General features: G+C 31.4%; 2 protein-coding genes and 1 pseudogene across 2 annotated transcripts; 1 reads left to right on the top strand and 2 right to left on the bottom strand.

Moving 5' to 3' along the window:
* Nucleotides 1-1,453: 1,453 nt before the first annotated feature.
* On the top strand, nucleotides 1,454-14,239 carry LOC133308646 (7-deoxyloganetin glucosyltransferase-like; annotated as a pseudogene).
* Nucleotides 14,240-15,045: 806 nt separating this feature from the next.
* On the bottom strand, nucleotides 15,046-15,750 carry LOC133308637 (putative F-box protein At3g16210). The gene has a single exon (XM_061509283.1). It carries the CDS (start codon nucleotides 15,748-15,750, stop codon nucleotides 15,046-15,048), a length of 705 nt encoding a protein of 234 aa, XP_061365267.1.
* Nucleotides 15,751-26,040: 10,290 nt separating this feature from the next.
* LOC133308628 (putative F-box/kelch-repeat protein At3g17570) lies at nucleotides 26,041-27,126 on the bottom strand. The gene has a single exon (XM_061509273.1). The coding sequence runs from the start codon at nucleotides 27,124-27,126 to the stop codon at nucleotides 26,041-26,043; it is 1,086 nt and encodes a 361-aa protein (XP_061365257.1).
* Between the last annotated feature and the right edge of the window lie 292 nt (nucleotides 27,127-27,418).

The raw sequence follows: 27,418 nt of genomic DNA, 5'->3' as shown, positions 1-27,418 counted from the left end.
AAACTCAATTTATTTTCACAAAATCACCCAAAATAAATACAAATGGCTAATAGTCTGGTATTTAAATGATAATAATTTTGATGACATATATAACCCTTTCCACATACTTTGCAATTCGAGAAATAAAATATTCTTAAATGGCATGATTTCATCCTTTGCAATTCGAGAAATAAAATATTTGTCTGACAAATGTTATGTGAAAGCCTCTTTACTCACATAACATTTGCAATTCGAGAATATTTCAGACAAATAAGAGTATGGCATTATTTCAGACAAATATTCATACTGTGCTAAGTTAAGCTGACAAGGGAACTATGCTTTCCACATACTTTGCAATTCGAGAAAACAAATATTCTTCAACTGGGAAGTGGTGCACAGGCTGAGCACCCAAATTATATATTGTCAACCATTGTTTACCTAGATAGCCCTTTCTTCCAAGGAGTTGATTTCCATCCTTCCAAATGCCAAGGATTAAAATCTCCTTTGGCCAAACAGTGTTGTGTGTTTTAGTCCATTTGTGTTCATTCATAATCCAAATCTCCAACCGTTTTTGCCCATGATACTGTACAATATAACCAAGGGAACCATTAACCTCAACAATCTTATCGATGACCAACCAAGGTGCTCTATTTGAGATTTCCACTGGAGCCATGAGTTTGCTAAATTGATTGTTGCGGAAGTCAAAGCAAATGATGTAACCAAAACCACCCTCATGGCCAATCAACCAATGATAAACACCATTAACAAGAACATTGCGACAATTACCGAATTCTTTTAGAGAATTATTGGTAGGGGGAGAGTAACATCATGGATAACGGTCCATGAATTTGTACTAAGATTATAAAACTCCGCATGTGAAATAATAAAACCAGGATGAAGCAAACTGATGATGAGTTTGACAACTTTGAAGTCATTTGTGTTGGGATCAAAACCGAAGACATAATATTGATGATAGGAATAAAATGTGTGAGAAGGAAAGGGAAGAAGTTTCACCTCTCTTGTATTAGGATTCCACAAAATTAACTTATGAACGCCTTTGCAGTTAATTTTGTGTTGGCTTATACTGCAAAGGCGTTCATAAGTTAATTTTGTGGAATCCTAATACAAGAGAGGTGAAACTTCTTCCCTTTCCTTCTCACACATTTTATTCCTATCATCAATATTATGGCTTCGGTTTTGATCCCAACACAAATGACTTCAAAGTTGTCAAACTCATCATCAGTTTGCTTCATCCTGGTTTTATTATTTCACATGCGGAGGTTTATAATCTTAGTACAAATTCATGGACCGTTATCCATGATGTTACTCTCCCCCTACCAATAATGCTCTAAAAGAATTCGGTAATTGTCGCAATGTTCTTGTTAATGGTGTTTATCATTGGTTGATTGGCCATGAGGGTGGTTTTGGTTACATTATTTGCTTTGACTTCCGCAACAATCAATTTAGCAAACTCATGGCTCCAGTGGAAATCTCAAATAGAGCACCTTGGTTGGTCATCGATAAGATTGTTGAGGTTAATGGTTCCCTTGGTTATATTGTACAGTATCATGGGCAAAAACGGTTGGAGATTTGGATTATGAATGAACACAAATGGACTAAAACACACAACATTGTTTGGCCAAATGAGATTTTAATCCTTGGCATTTGGAAGGATGGAAATCAACTCCTTGGAAGAAAGGGCTATCTAGGTAAACAATGGTTGACAATATATAATTTGGGTGCTCAGCCTGTGCACCACTTTCCAGTTGAAGAATATTTGTTTTCTCGAATTGCAAAGTATGTGGAAAGCATAGTGTTGGGCAAGTGGCTTCTTACACAGGACGCTTACGGAACACCTAGAGGGGGGTGAATAGGTGTTCTAAACTTTTTCAAAATCTTTTTAAATTCAGTAAACAATTTTACAATTTTTCTTCAGTCCCTATATGCCCAAAATAATTTTTCACAATGTTAAGAACAATGTAGTAATGAAATGCGTACCTTAGCAATTTATAGAGTACAAACGCAGCAATGTAATTTTCTTAAACAAACAGAAAATGATTAATTTCCAAATACCAGAAAATAGTTTAAGTGCTACAGCACTCTAAAACTAGAATCAATGTAACCAATGTTATCAGACCCGGCCCGGTGATTGAACCGGCCGGGATAGTGGGTTACTGGGTCACTGGTTCAACCAGTGAGTCACAGGTTGAACCGCATGACCCGGCTTAATACATAAAAATTTATATTTTATAATAAATACATAAAAGTATACACATATATATAAAAATATATTATACAGGGATGCAAACATATATATTTTTGTGTGAATAAAAAAATCATATGTGATAACTACATATAATGTAAAAGAAATAATTATATGTTAATAATTCTGTATTAGGATAATTTTAAAACTAATTTTTAAAATTCAAAATTTTAAAAATATATTAATAAAATTATACTTCTTTTTTTGAAAATTAAAATTATACTTCTTTTCACCTATTTATATTCTTCTAAAACCACTTAATTACTTTTTTGAAATCCTTTTCTCGAAGATCTCTCCAATGCACCTTACCTGTCTCTTCGTTTTCCCATGCCATTAATTGTCCACTTCATTTCACACCTTTCATTTCATCTCTTCTATACGGTTGTTCATCTCTTTCGTTTCATCTCTTTTTTTATTTTTTATTTTTCTGAAAACTTCATTTCATCTCTTTCATTTTACCTTTTCACTACTTAACTATTCATCTCAGAGTATTTTTTTTTGTCTCATTCTACTTCGTTTTTTGTTTGTAGATGATGATGGCAAAAGCAGTAACAAGAAAAAGAAATGGCCAAACACCATGGATCTGTCCGCCATAAGAAAAGGAGAAGTATGTGAGGCTATTATGGATGAATATGGCAACAAGAATCTGTAGATAGTGTTTGCTTCTTTTTGTTGTGTAACTCATTTTTTCTTTTCTTCATTTTCATCAAGATCTGTGTCCTCTGCTCATCTCTTTTGTTTCATCTCCTTTCTTTTCTTCTTTTCTTCATTTTCATCTCCGGTCCGACTCGGTGACCCTGTGGGTCACCGGTTTTTAAAAAACCCGGCCGAGTTGCACGAGTTATACCGGTTGTTTAGCATGTCCGGTCTTTCAGGTTACCCGGACCGGCCACATGACCGGTTTACCGGTTTCCGGGTTGAACCGGCCGGTCCGGTTCGGGTTTTACAACACTGAGTGTAACTGTCAGTCTCTAAACAAAATATTCAGAAATTAAATGAGAGACAAGAGACACACGATATATCCTGGTTCACACCCACTAAGCCTAAGTAGGGTGCTACGTCCAGACTGAAGTAGCTGCAGATATTTTATTTATCACAAGTGTACCTGTTTTACAAACACGCGTCACACATGAAATCAAACAAGATATCAAAAATCTTCCTAGTGCCTACACAGCTCCAAGCTCTGAGAATACTCTCAAGTCGAACCTACGGAGTTCACCAACTCCTCTCACACAAGACCTCCACTTTGCCTAGTGGATTCTTGAGGCTCCAAGCCTTGAGACACACTCTCAAGCCAAGCACAAGGTCGCCAACCCACACGGTTGCACCCACACACCTAGGACAGATTTACAGCACACAACTACTCCACTTTAACAACCATTACAGAATTTTTTAGAACTGTAACAAGTGAAATAATCCAAAAATACAGTGTCCTATCACACCAAATATATCACAGTAATATCAAACTAAGCTCCACAAATTTATGCCATATGCAGAAAATTAATCCAATGACATATGTATTAAAATCTCTAAAATTAATGCACAAAGGAGCTTGGATATTACACAATTAATTTTCTCAACAATGGACACCAAGAAATCTGATTTAAAAAGAATATCACAATTATAACCAGAAAAATCAGATTTGAAATTTATCTCAATATTTCACATAAAATTCAGAATTAGTTCTAGATAAATCTTTTAATAATAAACCAAAATAAATCTGAATTTTAATCACAATATACTTCAATTAAAACAGAAAATTCAGATTTAATATTCCAACAATAAAATTTCTAGAACAATTCAAGATTAGGTTTCTAAACAATAAATCCCAAACAAAAATCTGAATTAACACAATGTATAACAAGGTATAAAAATAAATTCAGATTTAATATTTTTAATCAATATTTCACAAAAATTAGAAACACTACTCTTACATAAAGAGCATCAAGATTTCTAAGATATTCAATTAAAACCAAAACAGAAAAATTAAGATGCAAAAATCAGATTTGAAATTTTAACAATAAATTTTTATACTAATGAACAACTCAAGAATTTAATATTCAGATTAAACAACTCAAAATACTTAAAGCATATGAAATAACAGATCTGAAAATTTCAGATAAAATGCTTCAAACAAAGATTCACAAAGGATTTGAGTTGATTAGAAAATACCACAATGAAGCCCTAAATTCTTTATCAAAAATCCGCAAATTCTTCTCCAAGAAAATATGCAGCCACAATAAAAGTTGAAGAGTAACCGCAAGACAGAGGAAGCGAGAAAAAAAATTTGCTATTCTTTTTCTTTTGTTGTGCCTTCAAATCGATTAATCGAGAGAATGCGTTTCGCTTCTGTGTGCAGTAAAGATTTCTCCAAAAAGATTATCCAGAAAAAAGACGGTGGTTTTTGGTGGTTTTCGTATATATGAGAGAGAGAAACTTTCTTTCAGTTTTTATTTTTTTTCAATCGGGTTATCTCTGTAAAAAGAAAAAGAGGTGCAGCATTTATATGAATTAAAAGTAATACACCTTTTGTTTCTTAAACCCACTTGAAACTTTTGACTTTTCCTATTATTCAAATCAAAACCACGTGACCTGATAGTTTTTTTTTTCTTTTGAATTTATTAATATTATCTTATATGCAAGAACCGTTGCAAGAACCGTATGACCTTTCAAATGTGAAGCTGTTGTAGGGGGAGAGAATTTGAGATACTGAGGTGGTTGTGATAGGTCATGGCATGCTAGTGATGCGTGGCAGTTCTCCTTCTTAACCCCAAACACCATGAGATGCTCTTTTGACATGTGCATGTTCATGTGACTCATCACGAACCTGTGGTCTCTAAAGAGTGCATTCCATGATCGTTGAACGCACTTGAATCGCATCAATGACTTTGCTGGTAGCCTCACCAATATCTCTGACTCCAAATCTTCACCTAAATCTCTCGCCATTCTCTTGCAATTGCTATTTGGTAGTGTGAAAAGTGAAAAATGTGAAACAATTAGATATGTGAGTATAAAGGAGGCAACCGAGTCACACACAATTGGTATTAGGTTACATGGGCAATCCTATTTAATGTATTTTGAAAACTTAAATAAAAAATAAATCTGATGTGTTAATTCTTAAAAATAAAAAAATAAATCTAATTTGCTAATCTTTCCTTAATTTCCAAATATGGTACGTTAAAGAGATTGATTACTTGTTTTCAAGAGAGAGAGATATATATTGATTACAGGATCAAATCTATTTCGCTTGCATCCGCAGCAGATTCAGAATTTTTTTCCCAGAGAAATTAGATGAATTTCAAAACTTGATAATTGAAATAAAAAATTATATAATGGAATAAAATAATCACAATATATAAATTGCGTTACATAAATCACAATACAATATGACATGATATAAATAAAAATACTCAAATCAATTGGATAGATTACAAAATAAAATAAATTTATTTATTATATATTAGTATAATTATTTAGATAGACATCAAATATATTTGAGATTGACTACATAATAATTTAAATTTTATCATATTTAAATTTACTTTGTATCCAATTTTCAAAACTTAATTCTATTCTTCTTATTTTATTTATTTATTATATATGTATATTTAGATAGGATTCAAAACTATTTGAGATTGGCTAGAAAAATAAATCAATTTTATCATATTTAAATCTATTTTTGATTTAATTTTCAAATCCTAATCTAAATATTCTTATCTTATTTATTTAATTGTTACATATTGATATTTAGATTGATATCAAATAAATTTGAAATTAACTAGAAAATAATATCAACTTTATTATATTTAAATCCACTTTCTACAAGTTTATTTCTTCTGTATCTTTACAACATAATTCAAATTTTTATATTTTTTTTTATTAATTCAAACAACATTATCCTTTAATAAAATTTGGGGAAAACATAGCAAACAATTCTTATAACAATGTAATGGGTGATATTAAGAATGAATGCTCAAGTATTATAAAGGTAAAACTAATATTTGGTTTTAAAAAGTGAAAGGGGAAGCCATCTCCCCCAAGGTGAAATAATATGTTAATGTCAACTAAAATTAAGGGCTTTTGACCATTTTATTAAATATAACTAGGTGAGAATTATTTCTCTAATTATAGCCAGTGGCGGATCCAGAAAATTAACGAAGGGTGGGCACTCAATAAATTCAGATACATATAGATCTAGGTCTGGTCTGGTCTGGACGAATTGCGACTAAACTGGACCGATGATGGAGGAAGAAGCAAATATTTCAACTTTCAATAACGGAGATTGAGGTTTGAGAGGAGATGAATCAGTATGTAGATGCAAATGATGGGTCTGGAATAGAGTTATCAGCTGTTAGGTTTGAATGATGAAGGTGGATGAGAGAAAAAACTCATGGAAAAATAAAATAGAAGGAGCAAAATTAAAGGGATAGGATATCGTAACAACCAACCAGGGTTACTATCAATCAATTTTACCGTTAGATCGATTATGTTGATCCGATGGTTATATTTATTTCTATCTTTGTATGGTTATGATCCCCATATTTAATGTAAAAGCATTAAATATGGGAAATCATTACCATACAAAGGTGAAAATAAATATAAAGTATTAAATATGCGGAATCATAACTATACAAAGATGGAAATAAATATAACCGTTGGATCAACATAATCGATCTAACGGTGAAATTGATTGGTAACAATATTGGTAGTAATCTTAATTGATTATTATAATATCCTACCCCAAAATTAAATCGGAAAAACTTGAATTTTAAGAAAAGAGTATTTTTATATTTTTATATCATATTTTAAGGGTGGGCACTTGCCCCCCTTCTCATGTACTTGGATCCGCCTTTGATTATAGCCGTGGACATTGTTGTGAGCGTACCAGGATCATATGTCCCAAATTTAATTCACTCTTTCTCACTGCTATTATTGTGGCAAAACTTTTATAATATTCAAATTTTTTATCTGAGTACTTCCCTACAAAAGCCAAGGAAGAAAACAATTGACTTATGACAAATGTTATCTATATATGGAGGAAAAAATAAGTTTCTAGAGATTGTCATACTGAATATTAACATGTATTTAACATGTATTTAGGTTTGAGATTGAAAAAAATGAAAATGAGTGTGAAAAGGAATCAAGGGCACAATGGCTCAATATTTCAGCAGACTCACGTCACATAATATGTATGAATACAAGATGGTTCTTCAATAGGTGAATAGGGATATATATGGGTGAAAAATATTTCCTAATGATAAGAGATAGAAGAGTCATAATTGTTTTGCCTACTATCTCATTGTTGTGAATAAGGAATTGAAAAAAATCTATAAAAGTTACAGCCATTTAGATTTTTTTAAAAATATTTGATTTTTGAAAAAAAATATTTGACTTTTGACTTCTGCTTTTTTTAAAAGCTAAATTTTTTAACTTACGAAAAAAGTAGGTTTTTGACTTTTTTTATGACTTCTACTTTTTTTAAAAGCAGGCATCCAAACAGACTTTTTTTGAGAAGTACTTCTTTTTCTTTAAAAAAGCAGTTTAAAAAAAAAGCCCATCCAAACGGGCTCAAAATCATTGTTCCTAGCAGCCACATCACTTTATTCCTTTCGGGAATGGAATTATAGTTAAATTTTTTCACAGAGTTTTTTCTGTTGCAATTATCGATGGAATTATAGTTAAATTCTGTCAAAAATTGTGATGGGATTTTTTGACGGATATTATTTTTCGTTGAAACTTTCGACGGAATTTATTATTTTAATATTATTTCATGACTTTATTTATTGACGGAAAACTAAGGCTTCCAAAGGAATACATTCCGTTGAATTTTTCAACGGAAAATATTTCGTTGTAAATTTCAACGGAAAAAAAAATTCCGTTGCCTTTCGACGAGGGGTTATCCAACAGCTGAATTTCGTCGAAAATTCCGTCAAAAAATGATTTTTCAACGGAATTTTCATAATTTCCAATGGGCGTTGAAAATATTAATTTTTCTAGTAGTGCGTGTCGCCGTGTCGGAACGTGTCCGACGACACTCCCTATTTTTTGGAGTCTCCGTGCTTCCTAAGTTGTGAATACCAAAATAGCGTAACTATTGTGGTGAATACCATACGTCAAAGCGATATCCCAAAAAATGATTTTTGTAATTTAGTTTGTATTTTTGTAATTGTTTTTATATTTGAGGAACAAAGCAACTAATTTTAAAAATTATCAACAATTCGCATAATTAACACAAGATAACCATTTTTGAATGGATGTATCATGAGTGCAATTAAATTAAATTTCTATCATTCTTTGTACATAATTAAACTCCTTAACTTGAGCTAAAATTTTAAAGATCATTTTGCTAAATAAAAAAGAGATTGTTTCCATTTTTTCAAATTAATAAAATTGCCAATGAGTCCATATTTTTCATTTTGAATAAAGTTTGGCTCGTTATAATTATTATTTTGAAAATTGGTATTAAATTAATTGAGACAAAAAAAAATATTGCAATTTCATATTAATTCTCCGCGATTTTTTTGAACTCTCTACCATAAAATGATAATTTAATATTGAACTTTCTTTTTCTTTTCTGTATATGTCAAAAATTAATATATTTGATCATTCAAGCGACCAGATTTTTTAACAATTGAAACATAAACTTTTACTGATCTCTCACATTAACAAGGGGTGGGCTCGAGTTAGCCTAGTGATTGACTTGGAGGCGTGTTGAGTACTTTGCGCTTTGGGTACTCGGTTGAGGGGAGCATATCAATGTTGGGTTTCACACTTGAGGGGGAGATTGTTGGGATATTCAAGTGTGATGAGTCCCACATTGGTTGGTAATGGGCTAAGTGAAGAGTATATAAGTGGAAGGGACCCATGAATCCAATGCCTTAAGGTTTTGGGAGGGATATTTAATCGATCAAATCTTCAAGTCAACCATTTTTGTCAGTTTTACCATGGGCAAAATAATTATCCAACTTACTGCCGAATTTGGTACGTTAAAGAGATTGATTACAGGATCCAATCTATATTCGCTAGCTCAAATAAAAAATTCTGTAATATTAGATTGTTTGCACTTTGCATTCGCAGATTCAGAATTTTTTTTCCCCTGGAAATTAGATGAATTTCAAAATTTGATAACAAAATAAAAATATTCACAATATATAAACTGCATTACATAAATCACAATACAATACAACATAATATAAATAAAAATACTGAAATCAATTGGATAGATTATAAAATAAAATAAAATTTATTTATCATATATCAATATAAATATGTAGATAGACATCAAATATATTTGAGATTGACTACATAATAAATTAAATCTTATCATATTTAAATTTACTTCGTATCCAATTTTCAAAACTTATTTCTATTCTTCTTATTTTATTTATTTATTTATTTAGTATATATTGATATTTAGATAGGATTCAAATCTATTTGAGATTGGCTAGAAAACAAAAACAATTTTGACATATTTAAATCTATTTTTTATCCAATTTTCAAATCGTAATCTAAATATTCTTATTTATTTATTTAATTGTTGTATATTGATATTTAGATAAACATTAAATATATTTGAAATCAACTAGAAAATAAAATCAACTTTATATATTTAAATCCACTTTCTACAAGTTTATTTCCTCTGCATCTTTACAACATATTTTATATTTTAATATTTTTTATTAATTCAAACAACATTATCTTTTAATAAAAATTGGGAAAAAGATAGCAAACAACTCTTATAACAATTATAATCGGTGATATTAAGAATGAATGCTCAAATATTATATATATGGGTAATACTAATATTTGGTTTTGAAAAGTGAAAGGGGAAGCCATCGTCCCCAAGTGAAATAATGTGTTACCGTTAGGGGTGAAACTGGGCCAGGTCGGTCTACAGAGGCCTACGGCTCGGCCTACGTCAGGCCGGACCTTACCTAGTATATTTCGTAAAATAGGCCAGACTTGGACTTTGAAAAAACTTGTTTAATAAAAAGGTCGTAGGACCACTTTCAATTTGATAAAAAAAAAATTTATCAAAATTTCTTTACAGAATTTAAATTTCGTCGAACATTTTTGACGGAAACATTTTCGTTAAACTTTTAGACAAAAAAATTTCCATCGAAATTTTTAATGAAACACATTTTCATCGAAAATTTTCAAATTAAAATATTTCCGTCAAGTTTTTTGATAAAAAACATTTCCATCAAAATTTTCAACGGAACACATTTCTATGAAAAATTTTCGTAAATTTTTTTGACGAACAATATTTCGATAAAATTTTTGACAAAAATGTTTTTCTTCAAAATATATTATAAAAATAATTTTCGTCAAAAAATTTGAGGCAAATGATTGGAGGGAATTTAGATTCCGTAAAGAACTTTGACAAGTCAGAATTTTTTATAGAAATATTTTCCGTCAAAAAAATTTCTGAAATATTTTTCGTTAAAATTTTTTACGTAAATATTTTTGGTCAAAATTTTCGCTGTAAATGTGGTTTGTTGAAAATTTTGTTGGAAATATTTTTCGTCGAAAATTGGGACGAAATTATTTTCCGTAAAAAAATTTGACGAAATTATTTTCTGTCAATTTTTTTTATTGAAATATTTTCCGTCAATTTTTTTTACAGAATTATTTTTCGTTGGCAAGTTTGACAGAATTGTTTCTGTCGAAAATTTCGACGAAATTTAGATTCTATCAAGAATTTTGACCGAAATATTTTCTCTCAAAAATTTATGTCAGTGATTATGACAAAATCTTGTTCTGTTTCTAGTTTCGACGAAAAAATATTTCGTCCCTATTTTCTACGTAAGATGATTTTTGTTAAAAATTTTGACGAAATATTTTTCTTTGGTAAATTCTGTTAGTATTTGAGACTTTTCTAATAATGTCATATTTAAAAATGATTCATATTTATGTAATTTTCACATTTTAATGCTAAGGATAAAAGATAATACTTATTTGTCCTTTAATTGTAAAATAGTTTGGTTATGGATAACCAATTATTTTTATGGTTTGATAAATAACCAGTTTATAAAATAAAATGCAGTTTCTTATGAGTCAAGTTTGAGTTTAATAATTTTTATTCTTGTGGGCACCATTGGTGAGTGAGGCACCGCTCCTGTGTGAGTCAAATGTGTACAACGAGGGAGTATTTTTCTCTCATTAGGGGTTGAATAGTTTAGCCCCTATTCAACATATGAATTTTTTTTAATGTCAAATACCAATAAATACAGTTAATTGAGTCCATGTGTTATAATTTAAGTGGCTGTGGCAGAGTCCCCAATACTACATAAGGATTACAAATGTTCTAGTTTATATGTATTCATTCATATATGGAGCTTGAAGCTATTGGTGTTTGAAATATGATATGCAGATGAGAGTTATTTGACAAATGGGTATTTGGACACCAAAGTAGATTGGATTCCAGGCATTCAAAACCTTAGGCTGAAGGACCTGCCTGACTTTGTGATTGAAATGGCCGAGAGAGTTCATAAAGCCTCTGCTATTGTTTTTAATACTTCATATGAACTTGAGAGTGAGGCAATGAATGCTCTCTCCTCTATGTTCCCATCTCTTTATACCATCGGCCCTTTCCCTTCATTTTTGAATCAAAGTTCACATAACCACTTGTCGTCAATAGGTTCCAATCTTTGGAAAGAAGATAGTGAATGTCATGAATGGCTTGAATCCAAGGAACCAAGGTCTGTTGTTTATGTGACTTTTGGCAGCATCACAGTTATGTCTCAAGAGCAAGTGTAAAACAAAAATTGTTGTGAGTTTTGTCTTTGATACAAGAAGTGCAGCAAGTTGCCTTTGATGTTGATATGAAAATATAATCAAATAAACCGTTAGTTAGTTAGTTATATATTTGGAAATCTATGTTTTTTGAAAATTATTAAGGAAATTGTCTTTACTGATATCAAATCAGAAAAGATATGAAAATAACGGTGTTAGTTAATCACTTATTTGGACATCTATTTATTTGAAAGTTAATTATCTTTACCGATATTAAATCTTTAAATAGCTGAAAGTTAATTATCTTCACCGATATTAAATCTTTAAAGATACAAAAAAATTTAAAATAAATAAACCGATTTACACATATATTAAAAGATTACCTCCTTATTTAACAAAAAAAAATAAAAGATTACCTCCAATCTCGAAAGATTCTAATTCTGATCACTATAAATTGAACAGAAGCCCATCACTCACTCACTCACTTGACCGTTACGTAAACCTTAAACCAACCATCTTTTGCTTGCTCTGTTCCAAACCCACCGCCGAAACAGAAACCTTGTACGCACGATTCCATTCTTCAACTTGTGCTTTGCCACCATGACTCAGAGGGACAACAAAACTATGAGGGAATTGGTGGGGAAGATTACAGATTGGGAGACGCATCAAAAGATGTCTTTAGAACCCTTTAGGCCTCACTTTTGTGATATACTTCTTTCGCGCGTTGCACCACAATTTTATAATGATGAAGAATTGGCTCTGATTAAGAGTTGTTTCCAAGAAGAGGATAAAGAGTTGCAACAGCAACAACAGCAACAGCAACAACTGCAACAAGGAGAGGCGTCAAAGACAAAGCCGCCAGAAAAAGAGAAAGAGAAAGAGAAAGAAAAGAAAAGAAGGCGCGAAATGCTTGACGATGAGGAATGGCGCCCTGCTCCCTCGTCGCTGAATAATAAAAAATCAAGAAAGACAACAAAGAATAATGCATCGTCGTCTTCATCACCGCCGACACCATTCCCGCCAACACCATCACTACCATAGTCCTCACCACCCCAGTCCTCACCACCGATTCTACCTGAGGAATTCAAGAACCATATCAGAGAGCTGAACGGCAGCGAGATGCAATTTGTGATGAGCAAGAATCTCTCCAAGACAGATGTGAGCGCCAAGCACAACCGTTTATCAATGCCGATAAAAGAAATATGTTGGGATTTCTTGACTGAGGCTGAGAAGGCAACCTTGCATGAGAGGGAAAGCTGTAAAGGAAGGCTTCGGGGTGTCGAAGTGAAGGTGTTGGATCCATCTTTAAGGGAACATACTTTGATACTGAAGAGGTGGGAGATGACAAGTACAAGCATTTACTCTCTCAACAAAGAATGGAAAAGCGTCGTCTCTCAAAACCGTTTGCAAGAAGGAGACCAACTTCAAATCTGGTCTTGTAGAGTCGATCCCAAATTATTTCTTTTATTAAATAAAAAAATCTGATCTGATCTGATATCTGATCTGATCTGATCAACAAATTCAAAGCACAGTGTCTTTGTCAATCTGATATCTGATCTGATCTGATCAACAAATTCAAAGCACAGTGTCTTTAGTGACAAAGACACGTCACTCACTATTGTTTGTCTGTCTGTCTGTCCACGTAACGCAGGTATATTAATATAGGTGAGGTGATTAGTGATACATCAGGGAATGGATTATAGGGGATTACATGTTTTTTGAGATTCTGGGTACGATTGATAGTGTTTTGATTTTTTTTGTTTGTAAAACAGTTTTGTAAAATAGTTTATGAAATAACCAAGATATGATATCCTTGAGTTTGCTTGGGGTTTAGCCAACAGCAAGAAACCTTTTTTGTGGATCATAAGGTCTGACCTTGTCATTGGTGGCTCTGTGGTTTTGTCATCTGAGTTTGTCAATGAAACTTCAGATAGAGGCCTAATAGCAAGTTGGTGTCAACAAGAGCAAGTGCTGAACCATCCTTGATTGCCAATGTTGTGTTGGCCTTTCTTTGCTGATCAACCAACAAATTGTAGATTTATTTGCAATGAATGGGATGTTGGGATTGAAATTGATACCAATGTGAAGAGAGAGGAGGTGAAGAAAATGGTAAATGAATTGATGGTGGGAGAGAAAGGAAAGAAGATGAGGCAAAAGATCACGGAATTGAAGAAGAAGGCAGAGGAGGACACTAGGCCTGGTGGTTGTTCATACAAGAACTTGGACAAAGTGATTAAGGAGGTTTTGATTAAACAAAATTAGACTAAACTGATAAAGTCATTGATTTTCTCCTCTTGAACTTGTTGCATTGTTAAGATAAAAATGATACATCAGTTAGAAGTGCTAGTCATGTTTAAAATATAAGATATCAACAGCATTGTATTTTCCCCCAAGTTCTGTTCCAATAACTTATAAATTTTTTGTTTCGCAAAATCATAATCATGAAAATAAATAATTGGCTTATTAACTAGCTACGTGCAGCGCGAGTTGACATAATAAGCACAAACCGAACCCAAATAAAAATATCAAATAAAATCACTAAAAGATGGTAATGAAACAGAGAAAAGTATAAAAACAAAAATGACAGACAGAATATAAACTCAAATTTATATCCAAATAATCACTCGAAATAAATACACACGGCTAAGAGTCTAGTATTTAAATTATAAAAATTTTGATAAATCAATAACAGATTATATATCCTAGCTAAACTAAGCTGACAAGGGAAATATGCTTTCCACATATTTATAAACTTGAGAATAACGATTTACTGTAACTTTAAATTGATGCATCGGCCCAGCATCCAAATTATATATTGTCAATGGATGATTATCTTCTTGATCGTCGTCCTTTACTCCAAGGAGTTGATTTCCATCCTTCCAAACGCCAAATATAAAAATCTCTTTTGGCCAAACAATGTTGTGTGTTTTTGTCCATTTGTGTTCATTCATAACCCAAATCTCCAACAGTTCTTGGCTATAATATTGTACAATATAACCAAGGGAACCATTAACCTCAACAATGTAATCATCGACCAACAAATTTGAGATATCCAGTGGAGCCATGAGTTATCTTAATTGATAGTTGCAGAAGTCAAAGCATAGGATGTAACCAAAACCACCTTCAACGCCAGTCAACCAATGATAAACACCATTAACAAGAACATTGTCACTATAACAAGACCCCCTACATGAAAAAATAGGATGATGCAAATCATGGATAAAGGTCCATGAATTTGTACTAAGATTATAAACCACCGCACATGAAATAATAGGAGGATAATGACCTGTTCGGATGAGTTTGACAACTTTGAAGTCATTTGTGTTGGGATCAAAACCGAAGCAATAAAATTCACTATAGCGTTCAGATGTCTGAGAATGAGAATCAAAGGGAATAAGATTGACCTCTCTTGTATTAGGATTCCACAAAATTAACCGATAATCATCGTGTTCGTCGAACACGCCAAGACAAAAAACACCGTTGCAAGAAGAACCGCATGACCAATGAAAATTGAAGCTTTTGTTGGGGGAAGAGCAATTGAGATACAGAGGTGGTTGTGATGGGTCATCGCATGTTAGTGATGCGTGGCCATAAAATTCAAACACCATAAGATGCTCTTTTGACATGAGCATATTCATGTGACTCATCACGAATCTATGATTTCTAAAAAGTGCATTCCATGATCGTTGAACGCACTTGAATCGCATCAATGATTTTGGTGGCAGCCTCACCAATATCTCTAACTCCAAATCTTCATCTAAATCTCTCGCCATTCTCTTGCAATTGGTCCAAACTGTGAAACAAATAGATATGTGAGTAAAGAGGAGGCAAAACAAAGTCACACACTAACACTACTGCTATATATAGAGGTGGCAAAACGGGCTAACCCGTTCCGAGCAGCCCTGATCCGCCTTCAACCCGCCAAAAGCGGGGCAGGGCAGGTTGACCCACCGTTGATGCTGGGTTAGAAACATCAACCCACCTCGTTTTGAGGTGGGTTGGCGTGTCAACCTGCATAGAAAACAAAAAATAATTAAAAATTAATAATAAATTATATTTTATTAATTTTATAATATTACTTATTTTTTATTTAATATTTCTCTTATTTTTTTTCAATCTCAAGTCTAAATATACGTTAATATTCAGTCAGATATTTTTTAGAAACTTAATTTTGCCTCTATATATGGATAATCTTTGTCATAAGTAAAGTTTTTTTTCTTTATTTTTCTAGGGTAGTACTAAAAAAAAATGTATATCACAAAAGTTTGGTGACAAATAAAATACTACCTAATAGTAAAAAAAAAAAAAACCTGCGGGCCAACCCGACCCGACCCGCCACCAACCCATTTTGACCCACTACTAAACGGGGCGGGTTGAGGTGGGTTGGTGGGTTGAAAAATGTAACCCAACCCGCTCCGTTTTGGTGGGTTGGCGGGTTGACCCGTCGGGTTCAACCCATATTGCCACCTTTAGCTATATATTAGGTTACGTGAGTAATTTGGGATTTTTTTAATGTATTTTGAAAACTAAAATAAAAAATAAATCCAACATGCTAATCTTTCCTTATCAGCAGCGGATTCTTTTTAATTTTTAATTTTTTGTTGTTGATTCATTTTATCTTGATTTGGGATTGATTGTCATGTTATAGGTTAGTTACCATTTATAATCCAACATACAACCCAAATATGATACGTCAAAGAGATGGATTTCATGATAAAAAAAAAATATAAAATATTATATTATTTGCAATGACCGTGTCAAGATTGTTTATGAGAGATAAAATTATATGCATTTTAAAATTCATGAAAAAAAATAAGTATATATACATTTGAATAAAGATATCCACAATATATAAAGTACTATTTAAATAATAATATAATATAACATAATATAGATAAAATAGTCAAATGAATTGGGTTGATTCCAAAATAAAATCAATTTTATTTATTATGTGTAGATATTTATATTTAGATTGATATCAAGATTGATTAGAAAATAAATAAAATTTTGTCATATTTAAATTTACTTTGCATCTAATCTTCAAATCCTAATTCTTTTCTTGTTATCTTATCTTATTTTTTTTGTTTACTATATTAAAGTTTAGATTCAAATCAATTTGAGATTGACTCAAAAAATGTATCAAAGAAAAAGAAGAAGGAGATTGATTAAAAATAAAATTAATTTCATCATATTTGAATCTAGTTTTCTTTATCTAATTTTAAAATTATAATACATTATTTTTGTCTTATTGATTAATTATTATATTATTAATTTTTTGGATAGGCAGTAAATTTCTTGTTAATATGATACATTATTCAAATCAATTTCTTGTCTAATTTTAAAACAATAAATTTCATGCATATTCTGGACCTACTACCCAAATATGATACGTCAAACTGTCAAAGAGATGGATTTCACGACTAGTCGAAATGAAGGGACACTTTCATTGTCTATAAAGGGAAAGGGCAAAGAAACTCCAATAAAATATTATATTATTTGCAATGACCGTGTCAAGATTGTTTATGAGAGATAAAATTATATGCATTTTAAAATTCATGAAAAAAATAAGTATATATACATTTGAATAAAGATATCCACAATATATAAATTACTATATAAATAATAATATAATATAACATAATATAGATAATATAGTCAAATGAATTGGGTTGATTCCAAAATAAAATCAATTTTATTTATTATGCGTAGATATTTATATTTAGATTGATATCAAGATTGATTAGAAAATAAATAAAATTTTATCATATTTAAATTTACTTTGCATCTAATCTTCAAATCCTAATTCTTTTCTTGTTATCTTATCTTATTTTTTTGTTTACTATATTAAAGTTTAGATAGGTGTCAAATCAATTTGAGATTGACTCAAAAAATGTATCAAAGAAAAAGAAGGAGATTGACTAAAAATAAAATTAATTTCATCATATTTGAATCTAGTTTTTTGATCTAATGTTAAAATTATAATACATTATTTTTGTCTTATTGATTAATTATTATATTATTAATTTTTTGGATAGGCAGTAAATATAACTATCGCTTCACTATATGCAGATAATAATTAGTATCATAAATAAAAATTAATATTTTATAACTAAAATAATAAATAACATAACTATTGTTATTTTAAAAATTGGAATTAAATTTATTCAGAGAAAAGTAATTATTAAAATGAAAACAATTCTCCGCAATCTTTCCGACTCTCTGTCAATTTGAAAATGCCAAATTCATTTTCAATAATGATAATTTAATTTTAATTTTTTTCTATCGTGTTTGCCTCAGTCTAAGGAATTAAATGATCAATTTTATTTCTTTATATTTTTTTTTTCAATTAGAACACAGACCTAACCTGTTCTCTCAAAATAACAAGTTATATTGATTAATTGTTAACAAAAAGTTCAGAATCATATATTGCACAAAAATAGGTCACCAGTAATTATGGAAAAAAATAATCAACAGTCTGTTATTCGTAACAATAAATTTAAAATATTTAAAAATTTAAGAATTTTCAAACATCATGCTAGGCAAATGCGAATTATTTACGTGTTAATTATTATTTGATTTAATTAATTTAATATAAATCTTAAAATAATAATTATTTTATTATTTATTTATCTTAAATAAAATTTAATATTTGATCGAATAAATCTTGTGCCTATTTTTTTTTCATGCATATTCTGGACCTACTTAATTAGTTATCTCAGCTAACTTTTACTTTTTTTCTCTACTCTTGAAATTATGATTTAGCGATACTAGTGAAAAATAGGTAGAGTAGACAAAAAATAATTATAATAGATATAATATCATATCTGCTAATATTTATATAAAATAAGAAGAAAATTACATAAGACGTATTGAAACTTAGGATGAAAGGCCATTATTTTATTACATGGCAGCCCTAATTCCGCCACCCATTCCTATAAAATCGGAAATACTTTTTGTTGTTATATCTTTATCTCCTGTCACTTAAAATTACGTCGTTTTGTTTATTTATTTTCTTATATTAATTTATTCATCTTTGAACGATAATGATTTTATTTTTCTATTTTTCTTTATCACTAATAATCTATTTTGTACCATACGGTTAGTGACCGAACATAAAGTTATCTCAAATGATTTGAGGTAAATTTATTTCTTCTTTATCTTTATAACATATTTTATACTTTTATATCTATTAAATTAATTCAAATAACATTATCTTTTAATGAAATTAAGGAAAACATAGCAGACAACTCTTATAACAATATAATTGTTGGTATTAAGCAATATTGATGCTGAAGCATTATACGAGCGTGGTGACCTATGTTTGCACCAATATTTTAAAAAACTTGATGTATTATGTTTAACACTTTCCGTTACTCTTCGACATCTATAATTTTTGAAATTACACTACATATTATAAAAAGAATTATCGATGTTTTACCAAACTGATATAATAAAATTTTAAAATGAATATCGAATAAATCTCACTATTTTCAATTTAAAAATAGAATAGTAAGTATTTACATCTTATATTTTTTTGCAAAAGTTTCATTCTTTTGTTAAATTATTGAATATTAAATATAATATAAGGGTAAATAATTTCTCCACACCGGAGGTAAAGTCATCTCCAGTAAGCTTAAAATGACGTCATTTTGGGGCAGAAATCAAGTTGTTTTTGTAATTATAATATAGGGTTTGTTTTTTCTAAAGTTACTTTAGATAACTTTATCTAATGTTCACCAAAATGACGTCGTTTTAGGACGAAAATCATGGTTGTTTTGTAATTTTAATTTATTTCAGGGATATAATAGTCTTTATCATTCTAATTTTTTAATTTTTCAACCCCAAAACGACGTCGTTTCGATGAACATTAAACAAAGTTATCTAAAGTAACATCAGATACTTTTTTCCCTATAATATATGGTAAAATTATATTAGTCTTTATTGTTATAATTTTTAATCTTATAGTCCAAAACAACGTCATTTTGAGCTCACTGGAGATTACTTTATTTATGGTGACTGGAGAAATACTTTTCCCATAATATAAATTAAAAATATTATTTAATATCAAAACGTGTCTTAACGTGTTCAAATCTAAAAAATTTAAAATTAACTTATCAAAATATTATGTCGTCGTATCCGGTATAACTATTGATGAAATTACAACATGGGTGATGACTGCAATTAAAAAATATTATTTTATCATCAGCAACATGTAAAAAAATACTTAAATTTAAAGTATATTACACAATAAATGGAACTCATGAAGAGAAGAAACTCAGCTTGTACACCATTACACAAAGCCCACCATTTTCTCCTTTTAAGCTTGATTGCCAGCGACTAATTACTGACCACATAATCAGCATCATCTTGTACCTTAACGTACCCAAACCACCATAGATCTGACCAACCTCACTCCTGTCCTGTGATACAAAGATAGATCGAACCGATGACCCATTCCCACTACCTTGTTTGCAACACTACGTACCGTCAAGAGTACTTGTTCACCATGAAATCACCCATCTCGATCCCATGTAACCCACGGTGGAGCTAGCCTCACCTTCATCAAACCCGTGCATCACCATGCATGGCATATTCAACTATGTGCTCAAAGTCCCCTTTACACCATTGGCCCTTTTCCCTTCATTTTTGAATCAAAGTCCACAGAATCACTTGGCATCTCTAGGTTCCAATCTTTGGAAATAAGATAGTGAATGTCATGAATGGGAGAGGAGGTGGAGAAGATCGTCAATGAATTGATGGTGGGAGAGAAGGGAAAGAAAATGAGGTAAAAGATCAGGGAATTGAAGAAGGAGGCAGAGAAGGACACCAAGCCTGGTGGTTGTTCATGCATGAACTTGGATAACGTGATTAACGAAGTTTTGCTTAAACAATATTAGATTAAAGTGATAATTCATTGATTTTCTTTCTCCTCTTGAATTTGTTGCATTTTTAAGTGAAAATGATACATAAGTTAGAAGTGCAAGTCATGTTTAAAACATAAGATATCAGCCGCATTGTACTTTTCCCTAAGCTCTGTTTCAATATTCAAACTAAGTAGTTAAGGCTGTAGACACCTTAAATATGACTGCAACCCATTGAATTAAAGAATATGTAACTTCTATAAAATAATTCATATCTTGCATTAACATATAACCGTCTGATTAACAAGACATAAGGTAGCTAACAAATGTTAAGACTTCTAGTGAATATGTCAGCCTGTGTTTAAGTAGTGCAGCCGAGCTGAGCTTTAGTCTTAAAATGTTAAGCCCGTGTTTAAATATGTCAGCCTGACCAAGCCTGTTACCTGTTATGAATATAGTTATTGACCTGTGGCCTGACTTATCTTTCAAAAAAAATAAAAGTCTGGTTTAGCTTGTTAGTGCCCGTTTGAATAGCCTTTTATTCCTAAAAAAGTTGTATTTTTTTTTAAAATAAAAGTTCTTTTTAGAATTTTTAGATGTTTGGATAACAACATTTTAAAAAAACAAAAATTAAAATAAAAGTTAAAATGCTACTTTTTTTTTTAGCCAATAGTTGGTTGCTTTTGAAAAAAACAGAAATTAAAAGATAATATAAATTTTTTTTTAGGAAAAAAGATAATATAGATTTTTAAAATACAATTTTAACCTCATCCTATCATACCTATTTTATCTCTGCTTATCCCACGATCATGCTATTTTATCTCTCCTTTATTGTAATTTTATATATAAAAGTGATTTTTTTATTTTAACATCCAAACAACTTTTTTATTTAAAAGTGATTTTCAGATCATACATCCAAACGTAAAAAAAATTTACGTTCTAAAAAAAGCAATGCATAAAAAAGTTATTTTTTTAAAAGCTTATCCAAACGGGCCCTTAGCCTGTTTAAAAAAATAAGACAACAAAAATTTATTCAAACAAAATATACAATTAACGACATTAGTAATTCCATAAATATTCATAAATTCAATGTAGAACAAAATCATTCAAAAAATCTGTTTAACCAATAATATATGATGAAATGGATTGAGGAGAGAAAAGGGTCATTACAAGTAGTATAAAAAATATAAAATAAAAATAATAATTAATATACTAGGCCATACTAAGAGGCTCTAAGACCGAGTTTTTGAATTGGAGTTTGAGCCTTTTTTATTAAACGGGCTTTTATATAAGTCCAAACATGTTTCTAACAACCAATTTTAAACATGTAAGCTTAGACTTTCACGAGCAGAGCCAAAGGCCCTAGTTAGTTTATTATCCCCACTGACGAGGGAACTATGCTTCACACATATTTATCAATTCGAGAAGAAAAATATACTTCAACTGGAAATTGGTGCACAAGTTGAGCACCCAAATTATATATTGTCAACCATTGTTCACCTTGATCGCCCTTTATTCCAAGGAGTTGATTTCCATTCTTCCAAACACCAAGGATTAAAATCTCCGTTGGCCAAACAATGTTGTGTGTTTTAGTCCATGTGTGTTCATTCATAACCCAAATCTCCAACCGTGCTTGCCTACGATATTGTACAATATAACCAAGGGAACCATTAACCTCAACAATGTTATCGTTGATCAACCAAGGTGCTCTCTATTTGAGATTTCCACTGGAGCCATGAGTTTGCTAAATTGATTGTTGCGGAAGTCAAAGCAAATGATGTAATCAAAACCACCCTCATGGCCAATCAACCAATGATAAACACCATTAACAAGAACATTGAGACGATTCCGAATCCTTTCAGAGCATTATTGGTAGGGGAGAGTAACATCATGGATAACGGTCCATGAATTTGTACTAAGATTATAAACCTCCGCATGTGAAATAATAAAACCAGGATGAAGCAAACTTATGATGAGTTTGATAACTTTGAAGTCATTTGTGTTGGGATCAAAACCGAAGCCATAAAATTGATGATAGGTATCAAATGTGTGAGAAGGAAAGGGAAGGAGTTTCACCTCTCTTGTATTAGGATTCTACAAAATTAACTGATAAACGCCTTTGCAGTATACGCCAAGACAAAAAACACCGTTGCAAGAACCGTATGACCTTTCAAATTCAATGGCCGAGAGGTTTCCGAATCCATACCCTTGTTGAATTGTGTGGATTAATTAGGTTAAGAAAATTAACTTGATTAAATTGTGGTAGAGAGATCATTCACACCACATAGCCATTGAACTTGAACTTTAACAATTCAATAATTAGTTTGGCCATAGAGATGTGGGAATTAGTTATTGGGTATATATGTTAGGTTGGCCAAAAGCCCCAACATATCTTAGTGTTCTGTTACTAATTAAGAATTGATATAGCATCGTTATACAATCGTTTCAGTATTGCTGTATCAGGGAAATTGAATCTGACCTATATCTCATCCATCATTTTAATACCTTAGAATTAGTTTACTGTTTTCTTAGTTTAATTATCTTTTATTTACAAACCCAATCATAAAAATTAATCATTTTCTAGTTTCTTTACTTAAATAATCATTGCTTTATAAATCATCTCTGTGGGAACGATACTTGGACTCGCACATCCCTTTATTACTTGTGATACGGCTGGAAAATCCTATTCATGTAATCCATGAACACTGCCGGCGCATTGGTGAGTCTAAACGGGATCACCAAATACTCAAAGTGACTGTATCTCGAACGAAACGCGGTCTTAGGGACATTCTCCGGCTTCACCCGAATCTGATGGTATCCGGACCGGAGATCAATCTTTGAATACACGCAAGCACCCCTGAGCTGATCCAACAGATCATCAATCCGAGGAAGGGGATACTTGTTCTTGATCGTCACCTTATTCAACTGCCTGTAGTCTGTGCACAATCGCATTGTCCGGTCTTTCTTCTTCACAAAGATGACCGGTGCTCCCCAAGGAGACACACTCGGTCGAATGAAATCTTTCGCTGAAAGATCTTCAATATGCTTCTTCAGCTCCGCCAACTCCGGTGGCGACATCCGGTATGGAGCTAATGAAATAGGCCTCACACCAGGCAACAAGTCAATGGAGAACTCTATCTCCCGCTGTGGCAGAAATTCAGGAATCTCCTCAGGAAACACCTCGAGGAACTCTCCCACCACAGGAATGCCAGTGATATCCTCATGTGTCCCACTCACCAAACCTCCCAACATGACATACCCGAATGCCCCTGCTCTCAAGGCCTTCCTAGCCTGTAGCAATGAAATATTTGGCGAGGAACTAGCTGTGGAATCACACGGAGACATCACCACGCGCTTTGCACTGCAATCAATCAGTGCACAGTTTCTAGACAACCAATCCATGACCAGAATAATCTCCAAGTTGGCCATCGGCAATCCTATCAGATCCACCGAGAACTCACGGCCGTCCCACTCAGAGGCTTCTGGGTTTAACCGCTCTTATAATACCATTCTTGCAAATTAAAATTGTGTTTGTGAGAAATAAAATATGTCAAATGAGATGTCATTGCGTAGATCTCAAAAAGTTATGTGGAATCAAAAAAAGAATTATTTAATTTGGATACCCGAGTCAAAAATTATGGCCTTCAGAAGTTTTATGATTAAATTAATTTATTTTTTTTGGAAAAAAAAATGACACGTGTCAACACCTGATGAGTGACGCCTCATTGAGGCGTCTTCCCTTAGGATGAGACGCCTCAATGGGACGTCACATTGTGCAATAGATCCGTAATTATTTCTAAAATTGTAATAAATGTGTAATTATTTTATTAAAAAAGCATTAAATTAATTTTTTTGCCCGTCGAAGTGATATCCCAAAAAATGATTTTTGTAATTTAGTTTGTATTTTTGTAATTGTTTTTATATTTGAGGAACAAAGAAACTAATTTTAAAAATTGTCAACAATTCGCATAATTAACACAAGATAACCATTTTTGAATGGATGTATCGTGAGAGCAATTAAATTAAATTTCTATCATTCTTTGTGCATAATTAAACTCCTTAACTTGAGCTAAAATTTTAAAGATCATTTTGCTAAATAAAAAAGAGATTATTTCCATTTTTTTTCAAATTAATAAAATTGCCGGTGAGTCCATATTTTTCATTTTGAATAAAGTTTGGCTCGTTATAAACATTATTTTGAAAATTGGTATTAAAATAATTGAGACAAAAAAATAAATATTGCAATATATCATATTAATTCTCCGTGATTTTTTGAACTCTCTACCATATAATGATAATTTAATATTGAACTTTCTTTTTCTTTTCTGTATATGTCAAAAATTGATATATTTGATAATTCAAGCGACCAGATTTTTTGACAATTGAAACATAAACGTTTACTGATCTCTCACAATAACAAGGTATATTAATTAATTGCCAAAAAAAATAAAAATAAAAACAGAATCAGACACAAAAACAACCTCACCAATATATTTAAACTTTATTATTCAAGTAATTAATGACGGTGTAAGTAGGTAAGGTATCACTTATGCAACTTAAATAATATTAAATATTTGAATTCTTGAGAAGGAAAAAGAAAGAAAAAAAAAATCATTGTCAACAAGTTGTTATTAAAAATAAATTTGGAAGCCCTAGGATTGGTCTAATGGTGAGAGATTTGGCTATGTTGTATTATGTTGTGTTCAATTCCCACCAATGTTTCCAAAAAAAAAAATTAATTTGATGTTTTTGCATTTGTAAATTTTCTCAAAGATCACGTCAAATAAATGAAAATTATTTATCTTAATTAATTTAATATTAATTTTAAAATACTAATAATTTCATTATTTGTAATCAAAATCATTATATACTAATTGGGAAATAAAATACGTAAGATATCAACCGCATTGTATTTTTTCCCAAGTTCTGTTGCATTATCACAATCCTGAATATAAAAAATGGCTTATTACCTAGCTAACGCTCGAGCTCACATAATAATAAGCACAAACCAACCCAAACACAAATATCAGATAAAATAACTGAAAGATGGTAATGAAAAAGAGAAAAACAAAAACAAAAATGACAAGCATAATATAAACTCAATTTATTTTCACAAAATCACCCGAAATAAATACAAACAGCTAATAGTCTGGTATTTAAATGATAATAATTTTGATGACATGTATATATATCCTAGCTAAGTTAAGCTGACAAGGGAACTATGCTTTCCACGTACTTTTCAATTGGAGAATCCAAATATACTCCAACTGGAAATTGGTGCACAGGCTGAGCACCCAAATTATATATTGTCAACCATTGTTTACCTAGATAGCCCTTTCTTCCAAGGAGTTGATTTCCATCCTTCCAAATGCCAAGGATTAAAATCTCCTTTGGCCAAACAGTGTTGTGTGTTTTAGTCCATTTGTGTTCATTCATAATCCAAATCTCCAACCGATTTTGTCCATGACACTGTACAATATAACCAAGGGAACCATTAACCTCAAAAATGTTATCCTCAACAGTGTTATCCTGGACCAACAAAGTTTCTATATTTGAGATATCCACTGGAGCCATGAGTTTGCTGAATTGATTGTTGCGGAAGTCAAAGCATAGGATGGAACCAAAACCATCTTCATAGCCAATCAACCAATAATAAACCCCATTAACAAGAACATTGGAACCATTAGCGAGTTGAAATAGAGCATTATTGGTAGTGGGGAGAGTAACATCATGGATAACTGTCCATGAATTTGTACTAAGATTATAAACCTCTGCATGTGAAATAAAAAGATGACGCCAATCAAGAATATTGATGATTGGTTTGATAATTTTGAAGTCATTGGTGTTTGGATCAACACCGAAGCCTTGAAATGCATAGGAAAATTTGTTAGAAGGGAAGGGAATAAGCTTGGACTCTCTTGTGTTAGGATTCCACAAAATTAACCGATTACAATAACTTTCTTTGTAGTTCACGCCAAGACAAAAAACACCGTTGCAAGAACCATATGACCTAAGAAAATAGAAGGTTTTGTTGGGGGAAGAGCAATTGAAATACTGAGGTGGTTTTGATGGGTCATCGCATGTCAGTGATGCGTGGATGTTCCTTTTAAATTGAAACACCATGAGATGCTCTTTTGACATGTGCATGTTCATGTGACTCATCACGAACCTGTGGTTTCTAAAGAGTGCATTCCATGATCGTTGAACGCACTTAAATCGCATCAATGACTTTGCTGGTAGCCTCACCAATATCTCTGACTCCAAATCTTCACCTAAATCTCTCGCCATTCTCTTGCAATTGCTATTTGGTAGTGTGAAAAGTGAAAAATATGAAACAATTAGATATGTGAGTATAAAGGAGGCAACCGAGTCACACACAATTGGTATTAGCCATTAGGTTACATGGGTAATCCTATTTAATGTATTTTGAAAACTAAAATAAAAAATAAATCTGATGTGTTAATTCTTAAAAATAAAAAAATTAATCCAATTTGCTAATCTTTCCTTATCTGCAACGGATTCTTTTTAAATTTTATTTTTCAGTTGTTGATTAATTTTATCTTAATATTGGATTGATTGT

This window comes from Gastrolobium bilobum, unplaced genomic scaffold (genome assembly GCF_033153095.1).
Source record: "Gastrolobium bilobum isolate Gb01-03AN ecotype WA unplaced genomic scaffold, APGP_CSIRO_Gbil_v1 utg38905, whole genome shotgun sequence".
Taxonomy (NCBI): Eukaryota; Viridiplantae; Streptophyta; class Magnoliopsida; order Fabales; family Fabaceae; genus Gastrolobium; species Gastrolobium bilobum.
Note: the sequence above shows the minus strand (reverse complement) of the source record. Positions and strands in the feature narration are given on the sequence as shown.

Bases quoted from the DNA above. Each gene is read 5' to 3' on its own strand.
- LOC133308628 (XM_061509273.1), bottom strand. From the start codon at position 27,126: ATGGCGAGAGATTTAGGTGAAGATTTGGAGTCAGAGATATTGGTGAGG.
- LOC133308637 (XM_061509283.1), bottom strand. From the start codon at position 15,750: ATGGCGAGAGATTTAGATGAAGATTTGGAGTTAGAGATATTGGTGAGG.